Source organism: Melanerpes formicivorus, unplaced genomic scaffold, assembly GCF_026170545.1.
Source record: "Melanerpes formicivorus ecotype bairdi unplaced genomic scaffold, bMelFor1.0.p_v2 SCAF_66, whole genome shotgun sequence".
Taxonomy (NCBI): domain Eukaryota; kingdom Metazoa; phylum Chordata; class Aves; order Piciformes; family Picidae; genus Melanerpes; species Melanerpes formicivorus.
This window is the reverse complement of record NW_027142418.1, coordinates 2,400,389-2,424,700: the sequence shown is the minus strand read 5'-3', so window position 1 is coordinate 2,424,700 and position 24,312 is coordinate 2,400,389. Positions and strand designations below refer to the sequence as shown.

General features: G+C 52.6%; 1 protein-coding gene across 7 annotated transcripts in view; it reads right to left on the bottom strand.

The window, feature by feature from the left end:
- Positions 1-24,312, bottom strand: part of IQSEC1 (IQ motif and Sec7 domain ArfGEF 1) — a 511,294-nt gene that overhangs the window by 51,568 nt on the left and 435,414 nt on the right. For all 7 annotated transcript variants that reach the window (XM_068162621.1, XM_068162627.1, XM_068162622.1 and 4 more), the window contains 2 exons: positions 15,060-15,342; positions 9,841-11,105 (listed from right to left, as the gene is read on the bottom strand). In XM_068162621.1, the coding sequence (XP_068018722.1) occupies positions 9,841-11,105; positions 15,060-15,342 (1,548 nt within the window). The remainder of the gene's footprint in view (positions 1-9,840; positions 11,106-15,059; positions 15,343-24,312) is intronic.

The window sequence follows — 24,312 nt, the reverse complement described above, 5'->3', positions numbered from 1 at the left end:
CAGCAACTGGCAAACCTGGTATTTCCAGCCTGCAGTCAAAACAAACAGGAGCATACAGTCCCAGCCCTTTGCACTTGGGCCTTTTCCAACTTCTCTATTTCTTTCTCTTTTCTTTTCCTTTCTTTTCCCCCCTCTCTCTTTTCAAGCAGCAGTCAAAAGGGCTCTTGAAGCCTTGTTTATAAGCAAACCAGCCTCAAAGGCTGGATTTGCATTGGCAGGGCTTTGGAGCCTGCAAAATAAACCTTTCTAGGTAGTGTTTTCCTTCTGCCTCCCAGGGAGGAATGATTTCCAGTGTGATTTCTCCCAGACTCCATCCCTTCCAAACCCCACTGAAGAAAAGAGAAAAGGCCTGATTCAACACAGCTGGCCTCACCAAGCCTCCCTGGGAGCCCTGCTCTCTGGGCATGCACCTGCACTCCTTCCTTTGGGAAGGCAATGAATGGCACCACACCATCTGACAGCTACTGGCAGCAGGGAATCACTGCTGCCATTCACAGCCAGGAGGATGTGCAGAAGCTGCTGCTCAGCTGCATTTTCTTGGGCAGAGATCATTGGGTTTGGGTGAGGTTTTACACATCTTTTATAAAGCATACTGCTTCAAACAGCACAGGATTCCAAACTCAGCACCAAGGTAGAGCTCCAAACAAACTGATTAAGGGATAAAACCCCTAGAAAAATGTTTGTCCTGCTTTGAGCCAGAGCAGAACTGCTTCTCTTCAGGGCTGTGACTTCCCAGCTCAGTCTCTGCAATTTCTGCAGTTCAGGGCAGGTTTGCACAGCCAGAGGCTGCTTCTAGCAGCAAGAAGCTGATGGGCAGAGTTCCTGCCAAGGGCTGGGGGTGCAGACCAAGGGCACTGCTAAATCCTCTGCCCCACACTGGGATACAGGAAGTCAGAGGTGGCAGCTGCAGGGAGGAGCAGACAGGACAGGTGACCCTCAACTGCCCAGTGAGGGATTCCATCCCATGGATGGCATCTTCAGGAGAAAGCTGAGGGATCACCAGGGTCAAGCCTCTTATTCACTGCCTGGTGTCCCAGGAGGACTCTGTCCCTTCTGCCTTCCATCCTGACCCAGTTCCAGAATCCAGCACCTGAATTTGGTTCCCATCTGCTGCTGAGTCCAGCCTGGGACTTGCCCAGTGCCTGCCCCCAGCACCAGTGGTGCCAATGGTGCCATCATTGCCATCAGGGCTTGGGTTCCATATTGATTTCTGTCTCTATTCCATGGGATTGTTCTCATTTCCAATCCATCTGGTTTAGTTTCCTACCCCATCAGTCTCTCTCTCTTCCCTTTAGGAAGGCAGGGGAGTTCATGGAGAGCCTCTGGTACTCATCTAGTGACCAGCCCAGCCCTGACCCTTGACAATGGATTTTTATTACCTATAGTTTTTTCTCTACTCTCTTGTGTTCTCCACTCTCCAAGGACCTTTGTGCTGCTCCTGTTGTGCATATAACAGTGACCAAGTGCCCATCAGTTGTGCTCTGCTTTGACTCCACCCAGAACCAGCTGTTCTAGGAAAGGGCCCCTGGTCAGAAACTGAATACAGAATACAGAATTAACCAGGTTGGAAAAGACCTCAAAGATCATCAAGTCCAACCTCTCACCCCTAATCAACTAAACCATGGCACCAAGCACCCTATTAAGTCTCCTCCTAAACACCTCCAATGATGGTGACTCCACCACCTCCCCAGGTAGCCCATTCCAATGGGCAATCACTCTCTCTGTGTAGAACTTCTTCCTAACCTCCAGCCTAAACCTCCCCTGGCACAGCTTGAGACTGTGTCCTCTTGTTCTGGTGCTGGCTGCCTGGGAGAAGAGACCAACCTCTGCCTGTCTACAACCTCCCTTCAGGGAGTTGGAGAGAGCAAGAAGGTCTCCCCAGAGGCTCCTCTTCTCCAGGCCAGGCAACCCCAGCTCCCTCAGTCTCTCCTCACAGGGCTGTGTTCCAAGCCCCTCACCAACTTTGTTGCCCTTCTCTGGACACCTTCCAGCAACTCAACATCTTTCCTAACCTGAGAGGCCCAGAACTGGACACAGTACTTGAGGTGTGGCCTAACCAGTGCAGTGTATAGGGGCAGAATGACCTCCCTGCTCCTGCTGGCCACACTCTTCCTGATGCAGGCCAGGACGCCCTTGGTCCTCTTGGCTGCCTGGGCACACTGTTGCAATCTTCATACTCATCTACATCTTCATCTACGAGGAACATTGTTAAGGTGGTAATGAAATAAACATGAACTCCTTGCAACAAAACCTCCCCCTGGTAGTTGCAGACATGTGGAAAAGCCCTGATTGAAGGGGTAAGCTGCAAGGCACAGCTCCACGCAGCTCTTCCTCCCTGCGCCTCGCTGCCAGCTCTGCTGCTGCTCCCTCACTCGGAGACCTCACGTCTGCCACGGAGGATCACGTGGCCAAAAGACATCTGAAACACTTCTGCTGCCTTGGCTTGAACAGTGGAGAGTGGGCTTCAAAATGTATCCCAGCCCAGGGTCTGTGTCAGGGCTGGGCTCCATGCCAGCAGAGTGCCCAAGGCTCTCCATGAAGCCCTCTGCCTTCTGAAAGGGAAGAGAAAGGGAAGAAGGGAGAGAGGCTGATGGGCTGGGAAAGAAACTAAACCAGCTGGGATGGGAAGGAGAACAATCCAATGAAACAGAGACAGAGACACACAAACCAATATGGAACCCAAGCCCTGATGGCAATGATGGCACCAACGGTGCTGGACCAGGCACTAGGCAAGTCCCAGGCTGGACTCAGCAGCAGATGGGAACCAAATTCAAGCACTGGAGTCAGGAATACACAGGTCAGGGTGGAAGGCAGAAGGGCAGAGTCCCCCTGGCACACCAGTCAGTGAAGAATTGGTTTGATCATGGTGATCCCTCAACTTTCTCCTGAAGACGCCATCCGTGGGATGGATCCCTCGTTGGGCAGTTGAGGGTCACTTGTCCTGGCCACTCCTCCTACCCAAGGGAGGGCACAAGATGTGTCAGTACCCTCCTGCAGAGGAGCAAGTCCAAGGCAGAACCTTTCTGCAGCCCAGCCCTTGGCAGGAACTCTCCCCATCAGCTTCACCCTGCTAGAAGCAGCCCCTGGCTGTGCAAAGCTGAGCTGCAGAAATTGCAGAGACTGAGCTGGGAAGTCACAGCCCTGCCCAGAATCAGTTCTGCTCTGGCTGAAAGCAGGACAATCTGGCCACAGGATAGGCAGCAGAAGCAGTTTGTAACACAGAACTGTATGCACAGGCAGACCCTTGCTCATAGGAGGTGCTGAGCAGTTGCATTTTTGCCACATCATGAGAGAGGAACTGCAAAGCTGGGACTGAGTTGCAAAACATCCCCCTGCCCTGCAGATCCCCTTCCTGGCTCGTGCCTAACCAGGCTGGGCAATCCTCCTTTACAACACCCAGGACCTGGCTTTCCTGTCAATAAACATTTGGACACACAAGACAGAATCACAGAACCATGGAATACATTGAGCTGGAAAGGACACTCAAAGGTCATCTTGTCCAATTCCCCCTGCAGTCAGCAGGGACAAGCTTTGTGTGCTGGGAACAAGGAGCACAATGGTCAGAAGTGATTTGAAACTAATGGACCTGTACAGCACAGCTGTAAAAAGGAAAAGGATTCTTCACCTAGAAGAAATCATCACTTGTAAAGCCTGGAGAGCAGCTCAACACAATCTCTACCCCTTTCACTTAACCTCAACAAATTGCTTTCAATTTGCTATCCCACCTGATACCCTCCCAAGAGTCTCCTCCTGAACTCCTTCAAGAAGCAAGCTTTGGAACTTCCCCAGCTCCCATTTCCAAAGAGCTTACAGGTTTGTGCATCACCACATTCAGTAATGGTCCAAGAGCCTGAGGCTGCACAGAGGGGAATTAAAGCTATTAGTGAAAATGTCACAACCTGGGAACTCACAGAGCCACAACCAAATGTGGGATAACTGGGGACAACCCAAGTTATCAACAGAATCAGAGTGGTGTGGCAGAAGGAAATGAGAACCTTCAGTTCTGCATCATTACTGGAGAGAAAATGTGGTGGGGGATGGAGACAATCACACGGAGCAGAAGCTCACAGAGAGAGGTGCTGCCTGGGGTTCTGTGCAGGGCTCTCCTCTAGAACTCACTGCTGAGGTTAGGCAGAAGGCATCTTACAACCAGCCAGGGCATACAAAGCCATTCAAGCCCATGCAGCAGGATCAATTAGATGTGTTTCAAGTAACAGACCCTGTTCTTCTCTCCTCTTCTTCTCATTTTCAGCACACCACTAGAAGAGTGACAACTTCCAGTGCTCCTATTTCTTGCTGTGTGCTGCTGCAGCACTTCTGCCACTCACCTTTTTCCTCACAGCCCTCTGCAACTGATTGCAAAGACTGCATTATCAAGCCTGACGTTCATTGATCATTGACTGCTTCAGGCTTAATTCACTTTGCAAACCCCTGAGTGAACACCCAGTCTCTCAAAAGCCAGCCAGCACCTTCCCCCCAGCTCCAAGCACCTCCATGTTTGCAATCTTTCACAGCAAGCACACATATTTACCTTCCCACCCAGTCTACTTCAGCAGCAGTAAAAGCTGCACAGTCCCTCTGAATGACTTCCAGCTGGTTTGATGCCCATCCACAAGAAGGGCCAGAAGGAGGAACCAGGGAATTCCAGGCCTGTCAGCCTGACCTCAGTGCCAGGCAAGATGATGGAAGAGGTCACCTTGAGTGAAGTCACACAGCACTTACAGGATGGCCAAGGGCTCAGGCCCAGCCAGCATGGATTTAGGAAGGGCAGGTCCTGCCTCACCAGTCTGATCTCCTTCTATGCCCAGGTGACTGCCTGGTGGATGTGGGGCAGGCTGTGGATGTGGTCTGCCTGGACCTCAGCAAGGCCTTTGACACTGTCCCCCACAGCAAACTCATGGCCAAGCTGTCAGCCCCTGGCTTGGACAGCAGCAACTCTGAGCTGGGTTAGGAACTGGCTGGAGGCTGAGCCCAAAGAGTGGTGGTGAATGGTGCCACATCCAGCTGGCAGCCAGGCACTAGTGGTGTGCCCCAGGGATCAGTGCTGGGCCCCATCCTGTTCAATATCTTTATTGATGATCTGGAGGAGGGCACTAAGTCTATCATCAGTAAATGTGCAGATGACACCAAGCTGGGGGCAGGAGTTGGTCTGTGAGAGGCTAAGAGAGCTCTGCAGAGGGACCTGGCCAGGCTGGACAGATGGGCAGAGTCCAAGGGCAGGAGATTGAACACATCCAAGTGCCAGGTTCTACACATTGGCCACAGCAACCCCAGGCAGAGCTACAGGCTGGGGTCAGAGTGGCAGAGAGCAGCCAGGCAGAGAGGGACCTGGGGGGTTACTGGTTGATGGTAGGCTGAACATGAGCCTGCAGTGTGCCCAGGTGGCCAAGAAGGCCAAGGGCATCCTGGCCTGCATCAGGAAGAGTGTGGCCAGCAGGAGCAGGGAGGTCATTGTGCCCTGTGCTCAGCACTGCTTAGGCCACACCTTGAGTCCTGTGTCCAGTTCTTGTGCTCCTCAGTTTAGGAAAGATGTTGAGATGCTGGAAGGTGTCCAGAGAAGGGCAACAAAGCTGGGGAGGGGTCTGGAGCACAGCCCTGTGAGGAGAGGCTGAGGGAGCTGGGGTTGCTTAGCCTGGAGAAGAGGAGGCTCAGGAGAGACCTTCTTGCTCTCTCCAACTCCCTGAAGGGAGGTTGTAGCCAGGTGGGGGTTGGTCTCTTCTCCCAGGCAAGCAGCACCAGAACAAGAGGACACAGTCTCAAGCTGTGCCAGGGGAGGTTTAGGCTGGAGGTGAGGAAGAAGTTCTTCCCAAGAGAAATTGGTCATTGGGATGTGCTGCCCAGGGAGGTGGTGGAGTCACCATCACTGGAGATGTTTAAGAGGGAACTGGATGAGGCACTTGGTGCCATGGTTTAGTTGATCAGATGGTGTTGGGTGAGAGGTTGGACTTGATGATCTGGAAGGTCTTTTCCAACCTGGTTAATTCTATGCAATGCTATGCTATGCTATGCTATGCTATGCTATGATGTGCAATGCAGTCCTGTTAGCTCTCTACAAAGATCAAACCTGCAGCCTTGGAAGCATGCACAGCCAGATCTGGCCAATCCAGACTTAGAACTGTAATGTGCAGCCTCCTGGGGGGCATCAAAACAGCTTTAATTATCCCCAATGTGACAACCTACCATTTAGAGCTGATCCACTGACCTACTCATTCAACCACAGCAAACCACAGCACTGCAGGCAGAAAAGCAGAGTCAGCTCCTTCAGGCTGGAGAAGACAGGGAACTAAGAACTAAATGGCAGCACCACCGACGTGCTGGGTTCTGCACCTGCCTCAGAACAATCCCATGAATAACCCAGACTTGGGGCAGAGTGGCTGGGAAGTTGCATGTCAGAAAATGCATCCTGGCACCTGGGAGTGCTGGTTGACAGCAGCTGAACACAAGCCAGTGTGTGCCCAGCTGGCCAAGAAGGCCACCAGCATCTTGGCCTGGAGCAGTGATGGTGTGGGCAGCAGGAGCAGGGCAGGGATTGTGCCCCTGCACTGGACACTGGTGAGGCCACACCTTCAGCACTAGGTTCAGTTTCGGGGCCCTCACTCCAAGAAGGACATTGAGGGGATGCAGTTTGTCCAGAGAACAGTGAAGCTGGTGAAGGGTTTGGACAACAGGGCTGGTGAGGAGCAGCTGAGGGAACTGAGGTTGTTTAGCCTGGAGAAGAGGAGGCTGAGGCTAGACTTGGTTCTCCACAAATCCCTGAAAGAAGGTTAGATGAGGGTTGGTCTCTTCTCCCATGTAGTAAGTGCTGGGACAAGTAGAAATGGTCTCAAGCTGCACCAGGGAAGGCTTAGGTAGGACATGAAGAACAATTTCTTCCCTGAAAGGGTTGTCAAGCCCTGGAACAGGCTGCTCAGGGCAGTGCTGGAGTCCACATCCCTGGAGGGGTTTCAAAGCCATGTAGCTGTGGTGCTGAGGGTCATGGTTTAGTGGTGACCTGGCAGTGCTGGGTTAATGACTGCACTCAAGGATCTCAAAGGTCTCTTCCAACCCAAACAATTCTCTGATCCAGTGACCTGTTAGCTGGCAGAAGCTACAAAACTTTCATGAAGATATCCTGTAGGAAACCTCCAAACCTACAAATACTGTGAGCAGCCAACAGCATTATCAATAAAAACAGGGAGGAAAAAACATCAATTCTGGCACTTAGCATCTTTCATGGCAGTGTTCTGAGGAGCTTTGTAACACCAGTGCCAGAAGGGGCTTAAGGAAAGGATAGCCATCCTAGGGCAGGGAAACTGGCACACTGGGAGTAACTGAGCAGTGATCACAGTATCACTAAGGTTGGAAGAGACCTTGAGGATCATTGAGTCCAACCTGTAACCACAGACCTCATGACTAGACCATGGCACCAAGTGCCACATCCAATCCCCTCTTGAACACCTCCAGGGATGGTGACTCCACCACCTCCCTGGGCAGCACAGCCCAACGACAAACAACTCGCTCGGTGAAGAACTTCCTCCTCACCTCGAGTCTAAACCTCCCCTGGTGCAGCTTGAGACTGTGTCCCCTTGTTCTGGTGCTGGTTGCCTGGGAGAAGAGACCAACCCCTTCCTGGCTACAACCACCTTTCAGGTAGTTGTAGAGGGCAATGAGGTCACCCCTGAGCCTCCTCTTCTCCAGGCTAAAACCTAGGAACTGTAACACCAACCACCTTGCTGCTCTTAGCTTCAGAGTGTGACAGTCCTGCTGAGAACTCTGCAGCCTCAGACCTGCGAAGAAGAGCTGAGAGTCGTGTCCTGTTCTCTGTTACCCTCTGTCATCACATTCCTGATTTGCTGCAGCCACAGGCAAATGGCCAAAGCAGAAAGTACTTCCAGAAAACAAAGAAACCTGAGAAAGTTGTGTTAGAGAAAGCCAAATAGCTCCATACATGGCAAAGCCTTCACCCACAGGGAGAAATACACATTCTATCATACAGAACAAACATTTCTGCAGCGAGAAAATATTCAGCACTTCAGGTTTTAGGATCAAAGTTTTGCTGCAATCTGCTGAGCCAGTTCCAGGCTCTGCCCCATGGTGAACAGGAAACTCATCTCACACTGCTTGCTAGTTCTAATTCCTAGAGGACAGCTTCCACATTGCCTCCATGATCAGGGCAGGAATAAAGCTGCATTTGTTCTAAGAGGAAAAATGGATCAGGACTGCACCACCATACTTCTCAACAAGAAAGGAAGTGCATCTTCTGATGGGTTACCACCATCTACACACTTTACTACCTCACTCCAAGAAGGACATTGAGGGGCTAGAGCAGGTCCAGAGAAGGACACCAAAGCTGGTGAAAGGTCTGGAGAACAGAGATGGTGAGGAGCAGCTGAAGGAAATGGGGTTATTCAGTCTGGAGAAGGGGAGGCTGAGGGGAGAACTCATTGCTCTCTACAACTCCTTGAAAGGAGGTTGGAGAGAAGTGAGGGTTGGTCCTTTCTCCCTAGTAACAAGTGACAGGGTGAGAGGAAATGGGTTCAAGCTGCACCAGGGGAGGTCTGAGTTGGATATTAGAAGGAACTTCTTCCCTGAAAGGAGTCTCAACCACTGGAACAGCCTCCTCAGGGCAGTGGTGGAGTCACCATCCTGGTGATGTTTCAAAGCCATGTAGATATAGGCTGCATCTGGGTCAAGGCAATCCCAGGCACAAATCCAGGCTGGGCAGGGACTGGCTGGAAAGCAGCCCTGAGGAGAGAGACTTGGGGGTGCTGGTGGACAAAAAGCTCAACAGGAGCTCCCAGTGTGCACTTGCAGCCCCGAAAGCCAATCAGATCCTGGGCTGCATCAGGAGAAGTGTGGCCAGCAGGGCAAGGGAGGCGATTCTCCCCCTCTACTCAGCTCTGCTGAGACCCCACCTGGAGTACTGCCTCCAGTTCTGGAGCCCCTATTACAAGAGGGATGTGGAGGTGCTGGAAGGTGTCCAGAGAAGGGCCACAAGGATGATCAGAGGGCTGGAGCACCTCTCCTATGAGGACAGACTGAAGGAGTTGGGGCTGTTCAGTCTGGAGAAGAGAAGGCTCCCAGGAGACCTCATTGTGGCCTTCCAGTATCTGAAGGGGGCTACAGGAAGGCTGGGGAGGGACTGCTCAGGATCTCAGGGAGTGATAGGACTAGGGGGAATGGAATGAAGCTGGAGGTGGGGAGATTCAGGCTGGATGTGAGGAGGAAGTTCTTCCCCATGAGACTGGTGAGGCCCTGGAATGGGTTGTCCAGGGAGGTGGTTGGGGCCCTGTCCCTGGAGGTGTTTAAGCCCAGGCTGGATGAGGCTCTGGCCAGGCTGATCTAGTGTGGGGTGTCCCTGCCCATGGCAGGGGGGTTGGAACTAGCTGATCCTTGTGGTCCCTTCCAACCCTGACTGATACTATGATACTATGATATGGTGCTGAAGGCTGTGGGTTAGCCCCAGACTTGGTACAGTTAGAGAATGCTCAGACTCAACGATTTGAAGTCTCTCTTCCAACCCAAATGCTCCCATGACTCTGTGTACACATAATTACATTTTCCTCTTTTCCCCTGAAGCTGTTTAACTCTGAAGATGTCAACCTGTCAACACTCTAAGGTGAGCAGCCAGCACAAGCAGCATGGCTTTCCAGCCACCAGTCAGCATCAGACACTAGCAGTCCTTACCTGACAGAAGAGCAGCACTCCTGGCTCAGGGAGATCAGGCACTAGTTGTCCTTACCTGACAGAAGAGCAGCACTCCTGGCTCAGGGAGATCAGGCACTAGTTGTCCTTACCTGACAGAACAGCACTCCTGGCTCAGGGGCACAGAGAGCAAAGGAGGGGAAAGGCTGCACTTACTTGTTGAAGAGGTTGAGGCCGATCCTGTAATGGCGCTTCCTGATCACATCGTTGCTGAAGGCAGGGGAGTCCCAGCTGTTGCGAGTCTCTTTGTGGTAGGTTTGCTTGCTCAAGGTTTGCTCCCTGAGGCTGTCTCTGGAGGAGGATTCCGAGCTGCAGTTTATTGTGTCGTTGGAGTTGGAAGTGCTGTTGATGCTGTCGTTGTCTCCGTCGGAATAGTCAGACTCCGACTTGCTCTGCCTGTTTGCTGTGCCATTGATAGCCAAGTGACTCTCGATGGGCCTCGGCCTGTGCCTCGCCTCCTGCTCCTCTCGGGATATCATCTTGGCAGGAATACTGTGCGGGATGTGCTTAGGGCTGCCTTGCTGGCTGGTGATCCCCCGGTCGTAGGCGTTCTGTCTCTTTAGCGACCCCCTCTCCGAGCGGTCGCTCAAGTCCACCGAGCTGTCGCTGGGCGGCTCTATGGTTAGCAACGGTAGGTGATCCATCCTCATCCTCTGGTCCTGACACTCCAGCGACGGCGTGCTCCTGCAGCTCGTGTCGGTGTCCAGCTTATCGTCTTTGTGGGTCATGGACCAGTACTCCTGAGAAGAGTTCATGGAGCGCAGCCTCAGGTCAGACTCCGTGCTGGACGGTCTGTCTACCGACTGGGAGAGCGGGAGGGGCGGGGACAGCTCTTCCTCGTCGATGTACAAGGTGACGTCGCTGTAGGAGGCCGTCATCTCGTCAAGCTTCCTGTGATCCACGCCGTGCAGGGCCGGCTTGGGCTGCGCGCAGCCCTCCCTCTCCAGCTCGCGGCTCCGCACCTGGTCCGGGGTCTGCGCCTCCTCGGAGTGCAGGCTGCGGCAGTTGAGGGCGTCGTCGATCGACTCCGCCAGGGACTTCACCTGCCTGGAGAAGGCATCCTCCAGCTCTGTGATGGCGTCGGCGAAGTCGGCGGAGGCCGCCGGAGACTTCATGGGAGCCGCCTCCTCCAGGTCGGCGCACTCCGGCGCGACCATGGGGCCCAGCTTGGAGCCGTCGTTGGTGACGGACACTTGCTTGCCTTCGAAGTAGGAGCTGTGGACTTTCTCCGGCCCTTCGAAGGAAAACTGCATTCTCATATTGGAGAGCACGATGCGGCGGGACATGCGGTTCTCGGACATGGAGCTGCGCAGCCGCTCGAAGTTCTTGTTCATCTGGTACTGGCGGAAGGCCGTCTGGATGGTGCGGGCAGCATGGCGCGTGATCAGGCGGCCGCCGTACTTCCGTTCTAGCATCTCCACCTGCGGGAGGCAGCAACAGTGCCGCTGTGACTGCAGCCGGGCAGAGAGCCCAAGCACAGCACCCACCCCCCGACAATGGCTCTCGCCCTCACACACTGCTCCTGGCCTGCATCAAGAACAGTGTGGCCAGCAGGAGCAGGGAAGTCATTCTGCCCTGTGCTCAGCACTGCTTAGGCCACACCTGGAGTCCTGTGTCCAGTTCTGGGCTCCTCAGGTTAGGAAAGATGTTGACTTGCTGGAAGGTGTCCAGAGAAGGGCAACAAAGCTGGGGAGGGGTCTGGAGCACAGCCCTGTGAGGAGAGGCTGAGGGAGCTGGGGGTGCTTAGCCTGGAGAAGAGGAGGCTCAGGGGAGACCTTCTTGCCACCTCCAACTCCCTGAAGGGAGGTTGTAGCCAGGTGGGAGTTGGTCTCTTCTCCCAGGCAACCAGCACCAGAACAAGAGGACACAGTCTCAATCTGTGCCAGGGACACCCCACACTAGATCAGGCTGGCCAGAGGCATCATCCACCCTGGGCTTAAACACCTCCAGGGACAGGGCCTCAACCACCTCCCTGGACAACCCATTCCAGGGCTTCACCACTCTCATGGGGAAGAACTTCCTCCTCACATCCAGCCTGAATCTCCCCACCTCCAGCTTCATTCCATTCCCCCTAGTCCTATCACTACCTGAGATCCTGAGCAGTCCCTCCCCAACCTTCCTGTAGCCCCCTTCAGATACTGGAAGGCCACAATAAGGTCACCTCGGAGCCTTCTCTTCTCCAGACTGAACAGCCCCAACTCCTTCAGTCTGTCCTCATAGCAGAGCAGCTCCAGCCCTCTGCTCATCCTTGTGGCCCTTCTCTGGACACCTTCCAGCACCTCCACATCCCTCTTGTAATAGGGGCTCCAGAACTGGAGGCAGTACTCCAGGTGGGGTCTCAGCAGAGCTGAGTAGAGGGGGAGAATCACCTCCCTTGCCCTGCTGGCCACACTTTGCTCGCTGCAGCCCAGGATCTGATTGGCTTTCTGGGCTGCAAGTGCACACTGAGAGCTCCTGTTGAGCTTCTCCTCCACCAGCACCCCCAAGTCTCTCTCCTCAGGGCTGCTTTCCAGCCAGACATTTCCAGCTAGTTGATTAGATGGTGTTGGGTGATAGGTTGGACTTGATGATCTGGAAGGTCTTTTGCAACCTGGCTAATTCTGTATTCTGTATTCTCGTGCTGAAAGGAAAAGCTGAAAGCTCCACACTAACAGCTGTGCTGAGACAACCAAACAGACCTTGAGAGGATAACCCTGCGGCCTGCCAGCACCTGAAGGGAGCCTGCAGGAAGGCTGCAGAGGGGCTTTTCACAGAATCACATGTTAAGGGCTGGAAGGGAGCTTGAGAAATCGTGTAATCCAAACCCCTGCCAGAGCAGGGTCACCTAGAGTAGATCACACAGGAACTCATCCAGGTGGGTCTTGAATAACTCCAAAGAAGGAGACTCATGAGGGTGTCTAGCAACCAAACAAGGGGGGGAGGGTTTTAAGCTGAGGGAGAGCAGGGTTGGACTTGATTTTAGGACTAAGTTCTTCAGTATGAGTGTGGTGAGACTCTGGACCAGGCTGCCCAGAGAGGTTGTGGATGCCCCCTCCCTGGGGGTGTTCAAGGCCAGCTTAGATGAGGCCTTGGGCGACCAAGTCTACTTTTCAGGCATCCCTGCCCACGGCAGGGGGCGTGGAGTAGATGATCTCCAAGGTCCCTTCCAACCTAAGCCATTCTATGATTGTCATTGTTTCACCCAGGCCTGGTATCAAAGCAGAACTGAGCTGCCTGGGGGGGTTGTGGAGCCTCCCTCTCTGGAGATATTCAAAGCTCACTTGGATGCATTCCTGTGTAATCTGGTGTAGGTGATCCTGCTCTGGCAGGGGGGTTGGACTGGAGGAGCTTTCATGATCCCTTCCAGATCTTAAACTCTGTGATTCTCCCAGATCTTACTGGGAGAGGAGTCTTTTTATAAGGGCATGGGATTGTAGAGGGATGGTTTATAAGGGCCCCTGGTGATGGGACAAGGAGCAATGGTTTTAAACTAGAGCAGGGCAGATTGGACATTAGGAAGAAATCCTTCCCTGTGGAGGTGGTCAGACACTGGAGCAGGCTGCCCAGAGAAGCTGTGGACATCTCATCCTTGGTGGGGACCAGTGCTGGGTTCAAGGTAGGAGTGGATGATCTTGGAGGTCTCTTCCAACCAATGTGTTCTGTGATTCTAATGAACTTTAATCTGCATTTGATGCACCTTCTAAATGCCTGTTTAAAGCACACTGCCTCTAGGCAAAGCTTTGCACATTTTCCTAAAGGGTTGTGAAGTATCTTGTGAGATTGCAGGGAGAGCTTTTCCTGAGCATCACCAGCTCCTCTGCATCAAGCTTCCTGGATCCATCATTGCCACTTTTTATTGTGTTGGACTCCCTCACCAAATGCCAAATCCCAGCTGCAGCCCTCATGCTTTATCAAACTGGCAGAAGAGGACAGGTGGAATTAGGCTCTGTGGAGTATCTGCAGGGCAGGAGACCCCCTGAGTAAGCCTTACACTCTCCATCAGGCCCTGAGCAGCTACCTAGTGACTGCCAAAGGAGGGAAAGGAGGTCACAGCATAGACCTCAGAAGGAGGTCCAATGAAACAGCAGAGCTGGCATGAGCCAGATCCAGCATCAGCAATTTGCTGTGTCCCTACTTCCACAGAGAATCTGCAGAGCACAGAGACTCAGCTCACACTTGAGAGCCCAAATGTTGCCTTCAGTTTGAAGTCAGAGCCACCTCAAGGTGAGCCAGCAGTGTGCCCAGGTGCCCAAGAAGGCCACCAGCACCCTGGCCTGGCTCAGCAATGGTGTGGGCAGCAGGAGCAGGGCAGTGATTGTGTCCCTGCAGTCAAGCACTGGTGAGGTCTCACCTTGAGTCCTGGGTTCAGTTTTGGGCCCCTCACTCCAAGAAGGTCACTTAGGGTCTGGAGCAGTTCCAGAGAAGGGCAAGCAAGCTGGGGAAGGGTCTGGAGACAGGGCTGGTGAGGAGCAGCTGAGGGAACTGGGGGTGTTTAATCTGGAGGAGGCTGAGGGGAGACCTCATTGCTCCCTACAGCTCCCTGAAAGGAGGTTGGAGTGAGGTGGGGCTTGGTCTCCTCTCTCTAGTATTAGGTGATAGAATGAGAGAAAACAGCCTGAAATTGTGCCAGGGGAGGTTTAGGTTGGAGATGAAGAACAATTTCTTTGCTGCAAGAGTGGTCAGGGATTGGAACAGGCTGCCCTGGAGGTGTTCAAGAAATATGTGGCCATGGCACTTGAGGAAATGGTTGGATGGCCATGGTAGTCTTAGATTGATGATTTGACTCAGAGGTCTTTACCACCTGAAACAATTCTATGACTCAAGCTCTGCTCTTCCAGGTCTCCCTCGAACAACACTGCAGCATTCTCCAACCTGAAAAGGCAGAACCACCAGCAGACTCATCCCACATATATGTCAGAAAGCAGCTATGTCTGGTCCAAACTCTGGAGAAGCTCACTGCTTGTCTTGCAGAGAGGAATTCTGCAGGCTTCCACTTTGGCCATGTTCATGTACAGGCTGGAGTGACTATGCAACACACCACAGGTATTCACAGGCAACAACACATTCTGTGGCAAGAAAGATCTCTAAACAGCAGCATAAAACCCAACCAAACCCCACTGATCAGAGAGGATCATAGAATGGTCCAGGCCAGAAGGGACCTCCAAAGCTCATCCAGTCCAACACCTTTTACATCTTTCTATGGGAAGGGATCCAGGGATGACACAACACAGAAAAAAAAGGAGTGGAAAAGCTGAGAGAAGCCAGTCCCAGGGGCAAAAAAAAAACAACCCAGAAGGTATTTTCAGCATCACCACCAAAGTGCTGCCAGAGAAGCCTTTTGCCCAGCTTACAGACCTGCTGCCACTGTCATCAATGAGGTGAAAAAGCTCAAATACCTGCTTATCTTGGAGGTCTGAAGAGAGTTCATAGCTCTCAGAGAGTGATCTTGACCTTTTAATAGCTTCCTCCTCCGCTTGTTTGCGCAGTATGGATGTGGAGTGCTGCAGCTTGGGCCGCCGGGACCTCTGCTGCCCGGGGGAGACGGAGTACAGCCCGTAGGCAGAATGCTCGTAGTGGTCTGGGCTCAGAGCTGAGCTGTGTGTTATAGGTCCTTGATGGTAAGCAGATGGGCTGTCCAAGGAGGTGCCAGTTTCACTGCTTGGAGCTTCACCTTCAACACTAGGCAGAAAGGAAAGACAGGAAAGGCCTCAGGTGAGCGTAGCCTCAGCAGCAAACAGTATCATTGTACACAGACACCCAGCCCCTGCTGCTGCTGCCACAGGCTGATGTGGCTTCCATGACAGCCACCACCACCATTTGCACTGTAAGCTAAGCAGAGGTCATCTTCAGAGCATGAGCTGAGCAGGAGACTGGAGGTTTCAAGCATTATTTAACTTTCTACAGGAACTACTCGAAACATCCTGAGTAGGTCACTCAGCAGCTGCTGTAGAAAACAAATCAAAACCTGATTCCTAGAATCCCACACTGCTTGGGTTGGGACCTTAAAGACCATCCAGTTCCACCCCCCTGCCATGGGCAGGGACACCTCCCACCAGCCCAGCTTGCTCAAGGCTTCATACAGCTCTGCCTTGAACACCTCCAGGGAGGAGGCAGCCACAGCCTCCCTGGGCAACCTGTGCCAGAGTCTCCCCACCCCCACTGGAGAGAATGTCTTCCTCATCTCCAGTCTCAGTCTCCCCTCTCCCAGCTCACAGCCATTGTCCCTCATCCTGGCACTCCCACCCCTTGTCAAAAGTCCCTCCCCAGCTCTCCTGTAGCCCCTTCAGGTACTGGAAGGCTGCTCTGAGGTATCCCTGGAGCCTCCTCTTCTCCAGGCTGAAGAGCCCCAATAGTCCCCACAGGGGAGGTTCTCCAGCCCATTTCTTAGCAGAGTGCTCATCTCCAAGTTGTTCTCCTTCAAACTGGAGGATGCTTATTGTATCCTTCCTTGCTTTGGCAAAGACAAGCAATACTTACTGGTAGACTACAGGGTGTGATAAAGGGCTTTGCTTTCACCATACTCACTGGAGACTTGGGATAAAATGGATCTTGTGAGCTACTTTGTTCCTAACAACTGAGGGTGGGGGAAAAGAACCTGCAGGGGAAATCTGATTTACTCCTCTGCTGGTGAAAGATGGCTCCCCTGGGCTGCTTTTGGCATGCTTTGCAGAAAAGCATCCTAAGGGAGGGTGTTGCTGGCTAATGAAAGCAGGAGATTTGCAGGTAGGGAAAACACAGGAGGAGCTATCTGGGAATTTTATTTCCCAGGCAGCTCCTCCTGTGTTTTCCCTGTGTGAAACAGCCTTCCTGTGAGTGCTGCTACTGGTAAGGAGTAAATCACAGAATCACAGAAAATACCCAGTTGGAAGAGACCTCCAAGCTTCGACCCGGTTTAGGGTCAGTCCTGAACAGTGTCCCTAAGACCAGGTCACACATGCTGCTGAAGTACCCCCAGGGATGGTGACTCCAGCACTGCCCTGGGCAGAACATTCCAGTGTTTGAGAGCACTTCCAGTGAAGAAATATTTCCTAACATGCAGCCTGAACCTCCCCTGGGGCAGCTTGGAGCCATTGCCTCTGCTCCTGTCCCTTGACACCAAGGAGCAGAGGCTGTCCCCTCCTCACTCCAACCTCCCTTCAGGGAGCTGCAGAGAGCAAGGAGGTCTTCCCTCAGCCTTCTCTTCTCCAGCCTGAACACCCCCAGCTCCCTCACCCCTCCTCTAGCCCAGGGGCTCCAGGCCCTTCTCCAGCCTGGCTGCCCTGCTCTGGACAGGCTCCAGCCCCTCAATGTCCTTCCTGCAGTGAGGGCCCAGAGCTGAGCACAGCACTCGAGGTGTGGCCTCCCCAGTGCTGAGCACAGGGGGATGGTCACCTCCTGTCCCTGCTGCCCACCCTGCTTCTGACCCAAGCCAGGATGCCATTGGCCTTCTTGGCCACCTGGGTACTGCTGGCTCATATTCAGTGACTGCCAACCAACACCCCCAGGTCCCTCTCCAAGCTGCAGCTTCCTAACCACACATCCCCAAGTCTGTAGCTCCGCATGGGGTTGTTGTGAGCCAGGTGAAAAGAAAAAGCCCCAACTTTCTATTACAAGAGTTGCAGAGAATAGGAAACAATTTGAAACTGAGTGCTAGCCAAGGTTTATCCTGAGCTGCTGCTGACTAGCAGTAATTTGTCTTGGGTTCACATCACGTTCTCACATTGTAGTAGGGTAGGAGCTCTTTCAGCTTTTTCATCTGTTTACCATCAATATTTACTGTCTTGCCTCATCCTGTGTCCACACAGCACTGACAGAAACCCCACATGTTCCTATTTAAGCACTCAAAAGACAATAAACACTCCACAGCCACAGGGAGATAAGCACTGGCAGTGCTGCCCTTCCCTTTTGTTTTAGGAACAGGTACATCCAAACTCTACAGGAGTCAAACCTCACCCTTCCAACACCCCCTGTATTTCTTAGTTGCCTTCCATTCACATGTACATGACCACATGCCAAGAAGAAGTTGCCAGCCTCTTGTCAGTGGTGCCCAGGGACAGGACAAGGAAAAATGGGCACAAACTGGAACCCAGGAGGTTCCATCTCAACGTGAGGAAAAAGCTTCTCTGGTGTGAGGGTGCTGGAGCCCTGGAGCAGGCTGCCCAGAGAGGTTGTGGAGTCTCCTCTGGAGAGATTCCAACCCTCCTGGCCATTGTGCTCCTGGGCAAGCTGCTGTGGGTGCCCTGCTTTAGCAGGGGGGGTTGGACTGGCTGATCCCCAACCCCTACCATTCTATGACTCTGTTAACAGAACCAAGCCCTCTCCCTGTCTCTCCAGAACGCCCTGCTGTGAGCCTGGCTGCAAGCACACAGCACACAGCCCCTTCTCCAGTTCAAAGCACAGGGTGAGGTCAGAAAGATTGCTCTGCACCAGCCCACACTGCCAGGGGAGATCAAGGGCACCGCTGGCAGACCTCTCCCAGCTTGGGCAGTGTGTACTTTTGAAAGTGAAGGAGAACAAAGCCCCTTAGATGTCTCAAAATGCTTTCCATAAACATCCAACACTGAAAGGCAGCCCTCTCTTTGTGCCCATCAAAACATGACTCTACCCCAAAGGTATTTTCAAACACACTTCACCCAGCCTGGAGATATTTTCAGTGTGCACACATGACTTTTTCCAGGGAGGAAGCTGACAGGAAGCTAATCCCTTTCCCTCCACCATACAGCTGGCTTTCAACTTAAAAATGATGAATTGACCCAGCTTCTGCTGGTGACATTGAAACTGTGGAACCACCCATTACAAACAAACACATCCCCCTGAAGGAAAGCAATCAGGGCCATAACACAGCTTCACATTCTCTCTGGAGATACCAAAAGCATTGCTCTGCTCTGCTCACACTTGTGGACATCAGGAGGTTCCTAAAGACAACCTTATTTGTACTCCATTTCCATACAAATATGGCAAATGTAAGAGGTCAGGAAGTAGCACCCTTGGCCCTTACTTAAGAGAGGAAATGGCCTCATGTTGCCCCAGGGGAGGTTCAGCTCGGACATTAGAAGGAACTTCTTCCCTAAAAAGGTTCTCCCTGAAAGAGGGGTGGAAGCAATCTCCAACATCATTGACTGCAAGCATCAACCCAGAACCACCATGGCCATGGAACCACAGCCCAAAGTGCCATGGCCACACGTTTCTTAAACACTGCCAGGGACACTGACTCCACCACCCCCCTGGGCAGCCTCTGCCAATCCCTGACCACTCTTGCAGCAAAGAAATTGTTCCTAATCACCAGCTTAAACCTCCCCTGGCACAATTTCAGGCCACTTCCTCTTGTTCTATCACCTGATACTAGAGAGAAGAGACCAAGCCCCACCTCACTGCAGCCTCCTTTCAGAGGCTGCAATATAGAAAGCAATGAGGTCTCCCCTCAGCCTCCTCCAGACTAAACACCTCCAGTTCCCTCAGCTGCTCCTCACCAGCCCTGTTCTCCAGACCCTTCCCCAGCTTGCTTGCCCTTCTCTGGAACTGCTCCAGACCCTAAATGACCTTCTTGGAGTGAGGGGCCCAAAACTGAACCCAGGACTCAAGGTGAGACCTCACCAGTGCTTGACTGCAGGGACACAATCACTGCCCTGCTCCTGCTGCCCACACCATTGCTGAGCCAGGCCAGGGTGCTGGTGGCCTTCTTGGGCACCTGGGCACACTGCTGGCTCACCTTGAGGTGGCTCTGACTTCAAACTGAAGGCAACATTTGGGCTCTCAAGTGTGAGCTGAGTCTCTGTGCTCTGCAGATTCTCTGTGGAAGTAGGGACACAGCAAATTGCTGATGCTGGATCTGGCTCATGCCAGCTCTGCTGTTTCATTGGACCTCCTTCTGAGGTCTATGCTGTTATCTCCTTCCCCTCCTTTGGCAGTCACTAGGTAGCTGCTCAGGGCCTGATGGAGAGTGTAAGGCTTACTCAGGGGGTCTCCTGCCCTGCAGATATTCCACAGAGCCTAATTCCACCTGTCCTCTTCTGCCAGTTTGATAAAGCATGAGGGCTGCAGCTGGGATTTGGTATTTGCTGAGGGAGTCCAACACAATAAAAAGTGGCAATGATGGATCCAGGAAGCTTGATGCAGAGGAGCTGGTGATGCTGAGGAAAAGCTCTCCCTGCAATCTCACAAGATACTTCACAACCCTTTAGGAAAATTTTCCCCAGTCTGCAACCTAAACCTCCTCTGGAAAAATTTCAGAGCATTTCCTCTCCTTCTATCACCTGAGACAAGGGAGAAGAGACCAAGCCCCCCCTGGCTCCAACCTCCTTTCAGGGAGCAATGAGGTCTCCCTTTAGCCTCCTCTTCTCTAAACAACCCCAGCTCCCTCAGCTGCTCCTCATCAGCTCATTCTGCAGATCCTTCCCCAGCTTTGTTGCTCATCTCTGGACCCAGCCCCTCAGTGTCCTTCTTGGAGATATATCTAGGGGATACAGAGATGTGGTGCTGAGGGCCATGGTTTAGCACCGGCCTTGCAAGGTTAGAGAGCAGCTGCACTCGATGCCTGTCCCCCCAGCTGAAGCCTCAGATGAGTTACTCCATGGAAAGGAAGAGAGCAGCTTGGCTTCTACTTCTCATTTTCTGACATTTCAACAAATATGACCTTTGGGAAGCTTAATGCATCACAGAATGGTTTGGCTTGGAAGAGACCACAAAGACCATCTAGTTTCAACCCCCTGCCATGGGCAGGGACACTTCCCACGTGCCCAGGTTGCTCAGGGCCACATCTAACCTGGCTTTGAACACTTTCAGGCTTCCACAGCATCTCTGGGCAAGCTGTTCCAGTGCCTCACCACACTCCTGACATGATGTACTCTGTACGGTGGAGGAAGTGCCCACAGAGCATCATGGAGCAGGAATGAAGAGCTGAGGATCATCCTGCCCAGGTCAGTGCTCCCAGACTGAGTGCTGAAGAGAGGACCTTAGCTTTCAGACAGGCTCACACCATCAGCCAGCCACTGCAGGGTTACAGGGGCAGTTTTTATCTATCCACTTATTTAAGATGCCAACAAACAAAACTGACATAGAATCATAGAGCCAACAAGGTTGGAAAAGACCTCAAAGACCATCAAGTCCAACCTGTCACCCAACACCTCATGACTACTAAACCAAGGCTTCAAGTGCCACATCCAATCCCCTCTTGAACCCCTCCAGGGATGGGGACTCCACCACCTCCCTGGGCAGCACATCCCAACAGCTAACAACTCTCTCTGGGAAGAACTTTCTCCTCACCTCCAGCTTAAACTTCCCCTGGCACAGCTTGAGACTGTGTCCTCTTGTTCTGGTGCTGGGTTCTGCTCCAGGTTTGCCACAAGAGTAAGTCCTCCAGTGACTAGGAGGCTAGGCAGACATCTTTCTAGCAACTCTGCACACAACTGGTCAGGCACTGGTACAGGGCTGCCCAGGGAGGTGGTGGAGTCACCATCCCTGGAGCTGTTCAAGAAACACATGGACATAGCACTTGGGGATATGGTTTAGTGATCAAGGGGGTGTTGGGTCAGTGTTTGGACTTGATGATCTTGGAGGGCTTTTCCAACCTAAACAATTCTGTGAGTCTATGAATGGCCTCCCAATATGAATGAGAAATTAAGTACAAATGTACTCTGCAAGGAGGGCAATGAAACTTGACTCAGCTTCACCAGGAGGCAGAAATAACTTGGTAAAAAAGAGTAAGATGTCTCCAAGTTGAGGCATCTGCCACCTGCTAAACCTGCCCAGTAGAATCACTGAAAATTCCAGTGTCTAAAAACAACTAGTGGATGAACTTCAAGGGTGGATTTAGCAGATCAAGCCAGAGTGAAGCTAGCAGGTCAAGGGAGGTTCTCCTCACCTTCTCCTCTGCCCAAGTGAGGTTCCATCTGGAGTTGTGGGTCCAGTCCTAGGCTCCCCAGATCAAGAAAGACAGGGAACTACTGGAGAGAGTCCAGTGGGGGCTGCAAAGATACTGAAGAGCCTGGAGCTTGTCTGTGAGGAGGAAAGGCTGAGAGCCCTGGGGCTGTTGAGCCTGGAGAAGAGCAGCCCCAGAGGGGATCTGAGCAATGCTCAGCAAGAGCTAAAGGGTGGGGGGCAAGAGGATGAGCCTGAGACTTTCTCAGTAGTGTCCAGTGACAGGACAAGGGCCAATGGACACAAACTGGAACCCAGGAGGTTCCATCTGAACAGGAGGAGAAACTTCTTTGGTGTGAGGGTGCTGGAGCCCTGGAGCAGGCTGCCCAGAGAGGTTGTGGAGTCTCCTTCTCTGCAGAGATTCCAACCTCTCCCTGAAAACTGTGCTCCTGGGCAAGCTGCTGTGGGTGCCCTGCTTTAGCAGGGGGGGCTTGGACTGGATGATCTCCAGAGGTTTCTTCCAACCCATACCACGCAGGGGTTCTGGGATTTGGTTCATTTGCCTGCCATATGCAGTGGCATATTACTGGTGAGAGGGGCAATATGTTGGGTGATGGGATTGCATTGTAGGAGAGGGCAAAAACCACTTGAATGATTCTTTCCTTTTCAGCTTTATCACACTCAAGTTCCAGCAGAAAACAGACTTTTATAATCTGCCTGGGCAGAAAAAGAGACAGGGTACTTGCCAGGGCTTTACAAAGAAGCCAAGAATGGAGCAGCTAAAGAGTGGGAATGGAAATGAGATGTTTAAAAGCAGTAGTGCTATTAATAGGGCTTTGCATGCACAAAACCTTAAAAGAGGGCCCTGGAAGGAAACTTTTGTTTCTTTGAACATTTAAATCACTTGTTTTTTTCTTTGAAAGCCAGCACTGCCTCAATCAGTATTTCATCAGAAATGGACACTGCAAGTTTCTTCCTGCCTGAACCTCAACTTGTAATACTGATTAAAAAAAAGAAGAAACCTCAAGCACTGTGTTGAGGAACAGCAGGGAAGGAGAAAGGCTGAGAGAAAAAGGCAACTCAGGTGTGGTATTTTTAACACATCTCAATGGATATGTAGAACTACTGGGGGGAAAATCAGATCAATGTTCACAGTATCACAGTATCACTAAGGTTGGAAGAGACCTCGAGGATCATCGAGTCCAACCTCTCACCACAGACCTCATGACTAAACCATGGCACCAAGTGCCACATCCAATCCCCTCTTGAACACCTCCAGGGATGGGGACTCCACCACCTCCCTGGGCAGCACATCCCAATGGCTAACAACTCTCTCAGTGAAGAACTTTCTCCTCACCTCCAGCCTAAACTTCTCCTGGCACAGCTTGAGACTGTGTCCTCTTGTTCTGGTGCTGGTTGCTAGAGAGAAGAGACCAACCCCTTCCTGGCTACCCCTTCCTAACCACCTTTCAGGGAGTTGTAGAGGGCAATGAGGTCACCCCTGAGCCTCCTCTTCTCCAGGCTAAGCAACCCCAGCTCCCTCAGCCTCTCCTCCCAGGGCTGTGCTCCAGACCCCTCCCCAGCCTTGTTGCCCTTCTCTGGACACCTTCCAGCATCTCAATGTCCTTCCTAAACTGAGGGGCCCAGAACTGGACACAGGACTCAAGGTGTGGCCTAACCAATGCAGAGTACAGGGCACAATGACCTCCCTGCTCCTGCTGGCCACACTCTTCCTGATGCAGGCCAGGATGCCATTGGCCTTCTTGGCCACCTGGGCACACTGCTGGCTCATGTGCAGCCAGCTGTCAATCAGCACCCCCAGGTCCCTCTCTGCCTGGCTGCTCTCAGCCACTCCGACCCCAGCCTGTAGCTCTGCATGGGGTTGTGGCCAAAGTGCAGCCCCTGGCACTTGGACTTGTTGAATGCCATCCTGTTGGACTCTGCCCATCTGTCCAGTCGGTCGAGGTCCCTCTGCAGATCCTTTCTACCCTCTAACTGACCAACATCTGCTCCCAGCTTGGTGTCATCTGCAAACTTGCTGATGACTGACTCAACCCCCTCATCCAGATCATCAATGAAGATGTCAAAGAGCACAGGGCCCAGCACTGATCCCTGGGGGGCGCCACTGGTGCCTGGCCACCAGCTGGATGTGGCACCATTCACCACCATGTTACTTTTCTCTCTCAACTATAAACCTGTTTTAAATGCCACACCTCGATGGACCCAGGCCTTTGCTCCCCTTTCCTGTGTGCACGGCTCTGGATTCCCTGAGCCACGTGCTCTGCAAAGGCTTTGCCACTGGAGCACGTCAGCTGGAGTGCCATCTGTGCATGCAAGCAGGATCTGCTGGCTCCTTCAGCAGGGCAGTGAGATGAGGGTGATCCCAGCCATGCCACAGCCACCCTATTTACCCATGGTGCATGCTGTGCTCTGCCTGTCTGCACCCAAGATTAACACCAACCTGCCTGCCCAAAGCTGCTTGTCTAACCCATCTGCCTAGATGGCAAAGCTGCATCACCCAGTGCAGGGCTGCATCTCTGGGTAAAGCAGCACACAATGAGGAGAGGTGAAGGAGATGATGCTGCTAACTAGAAAAAGTTCATGGGTTTTAGTTATTTCCCACTACTCAGTTGATAAATTCATTTCAAGAACTTTACCTAGTAAGAGAAAGCTCTGTCCCCTCCTTCCTGTGTACTTCTGCAGTGCTGGCTCCAATTCTGGGCACCCCAGCTCAAGAAGGACAAAGAACTACTGAAGAGTCCAGCAGTGAGCCCCTAAGATCTGGAACATCTCTCATGTAGAGGCAGGAACATC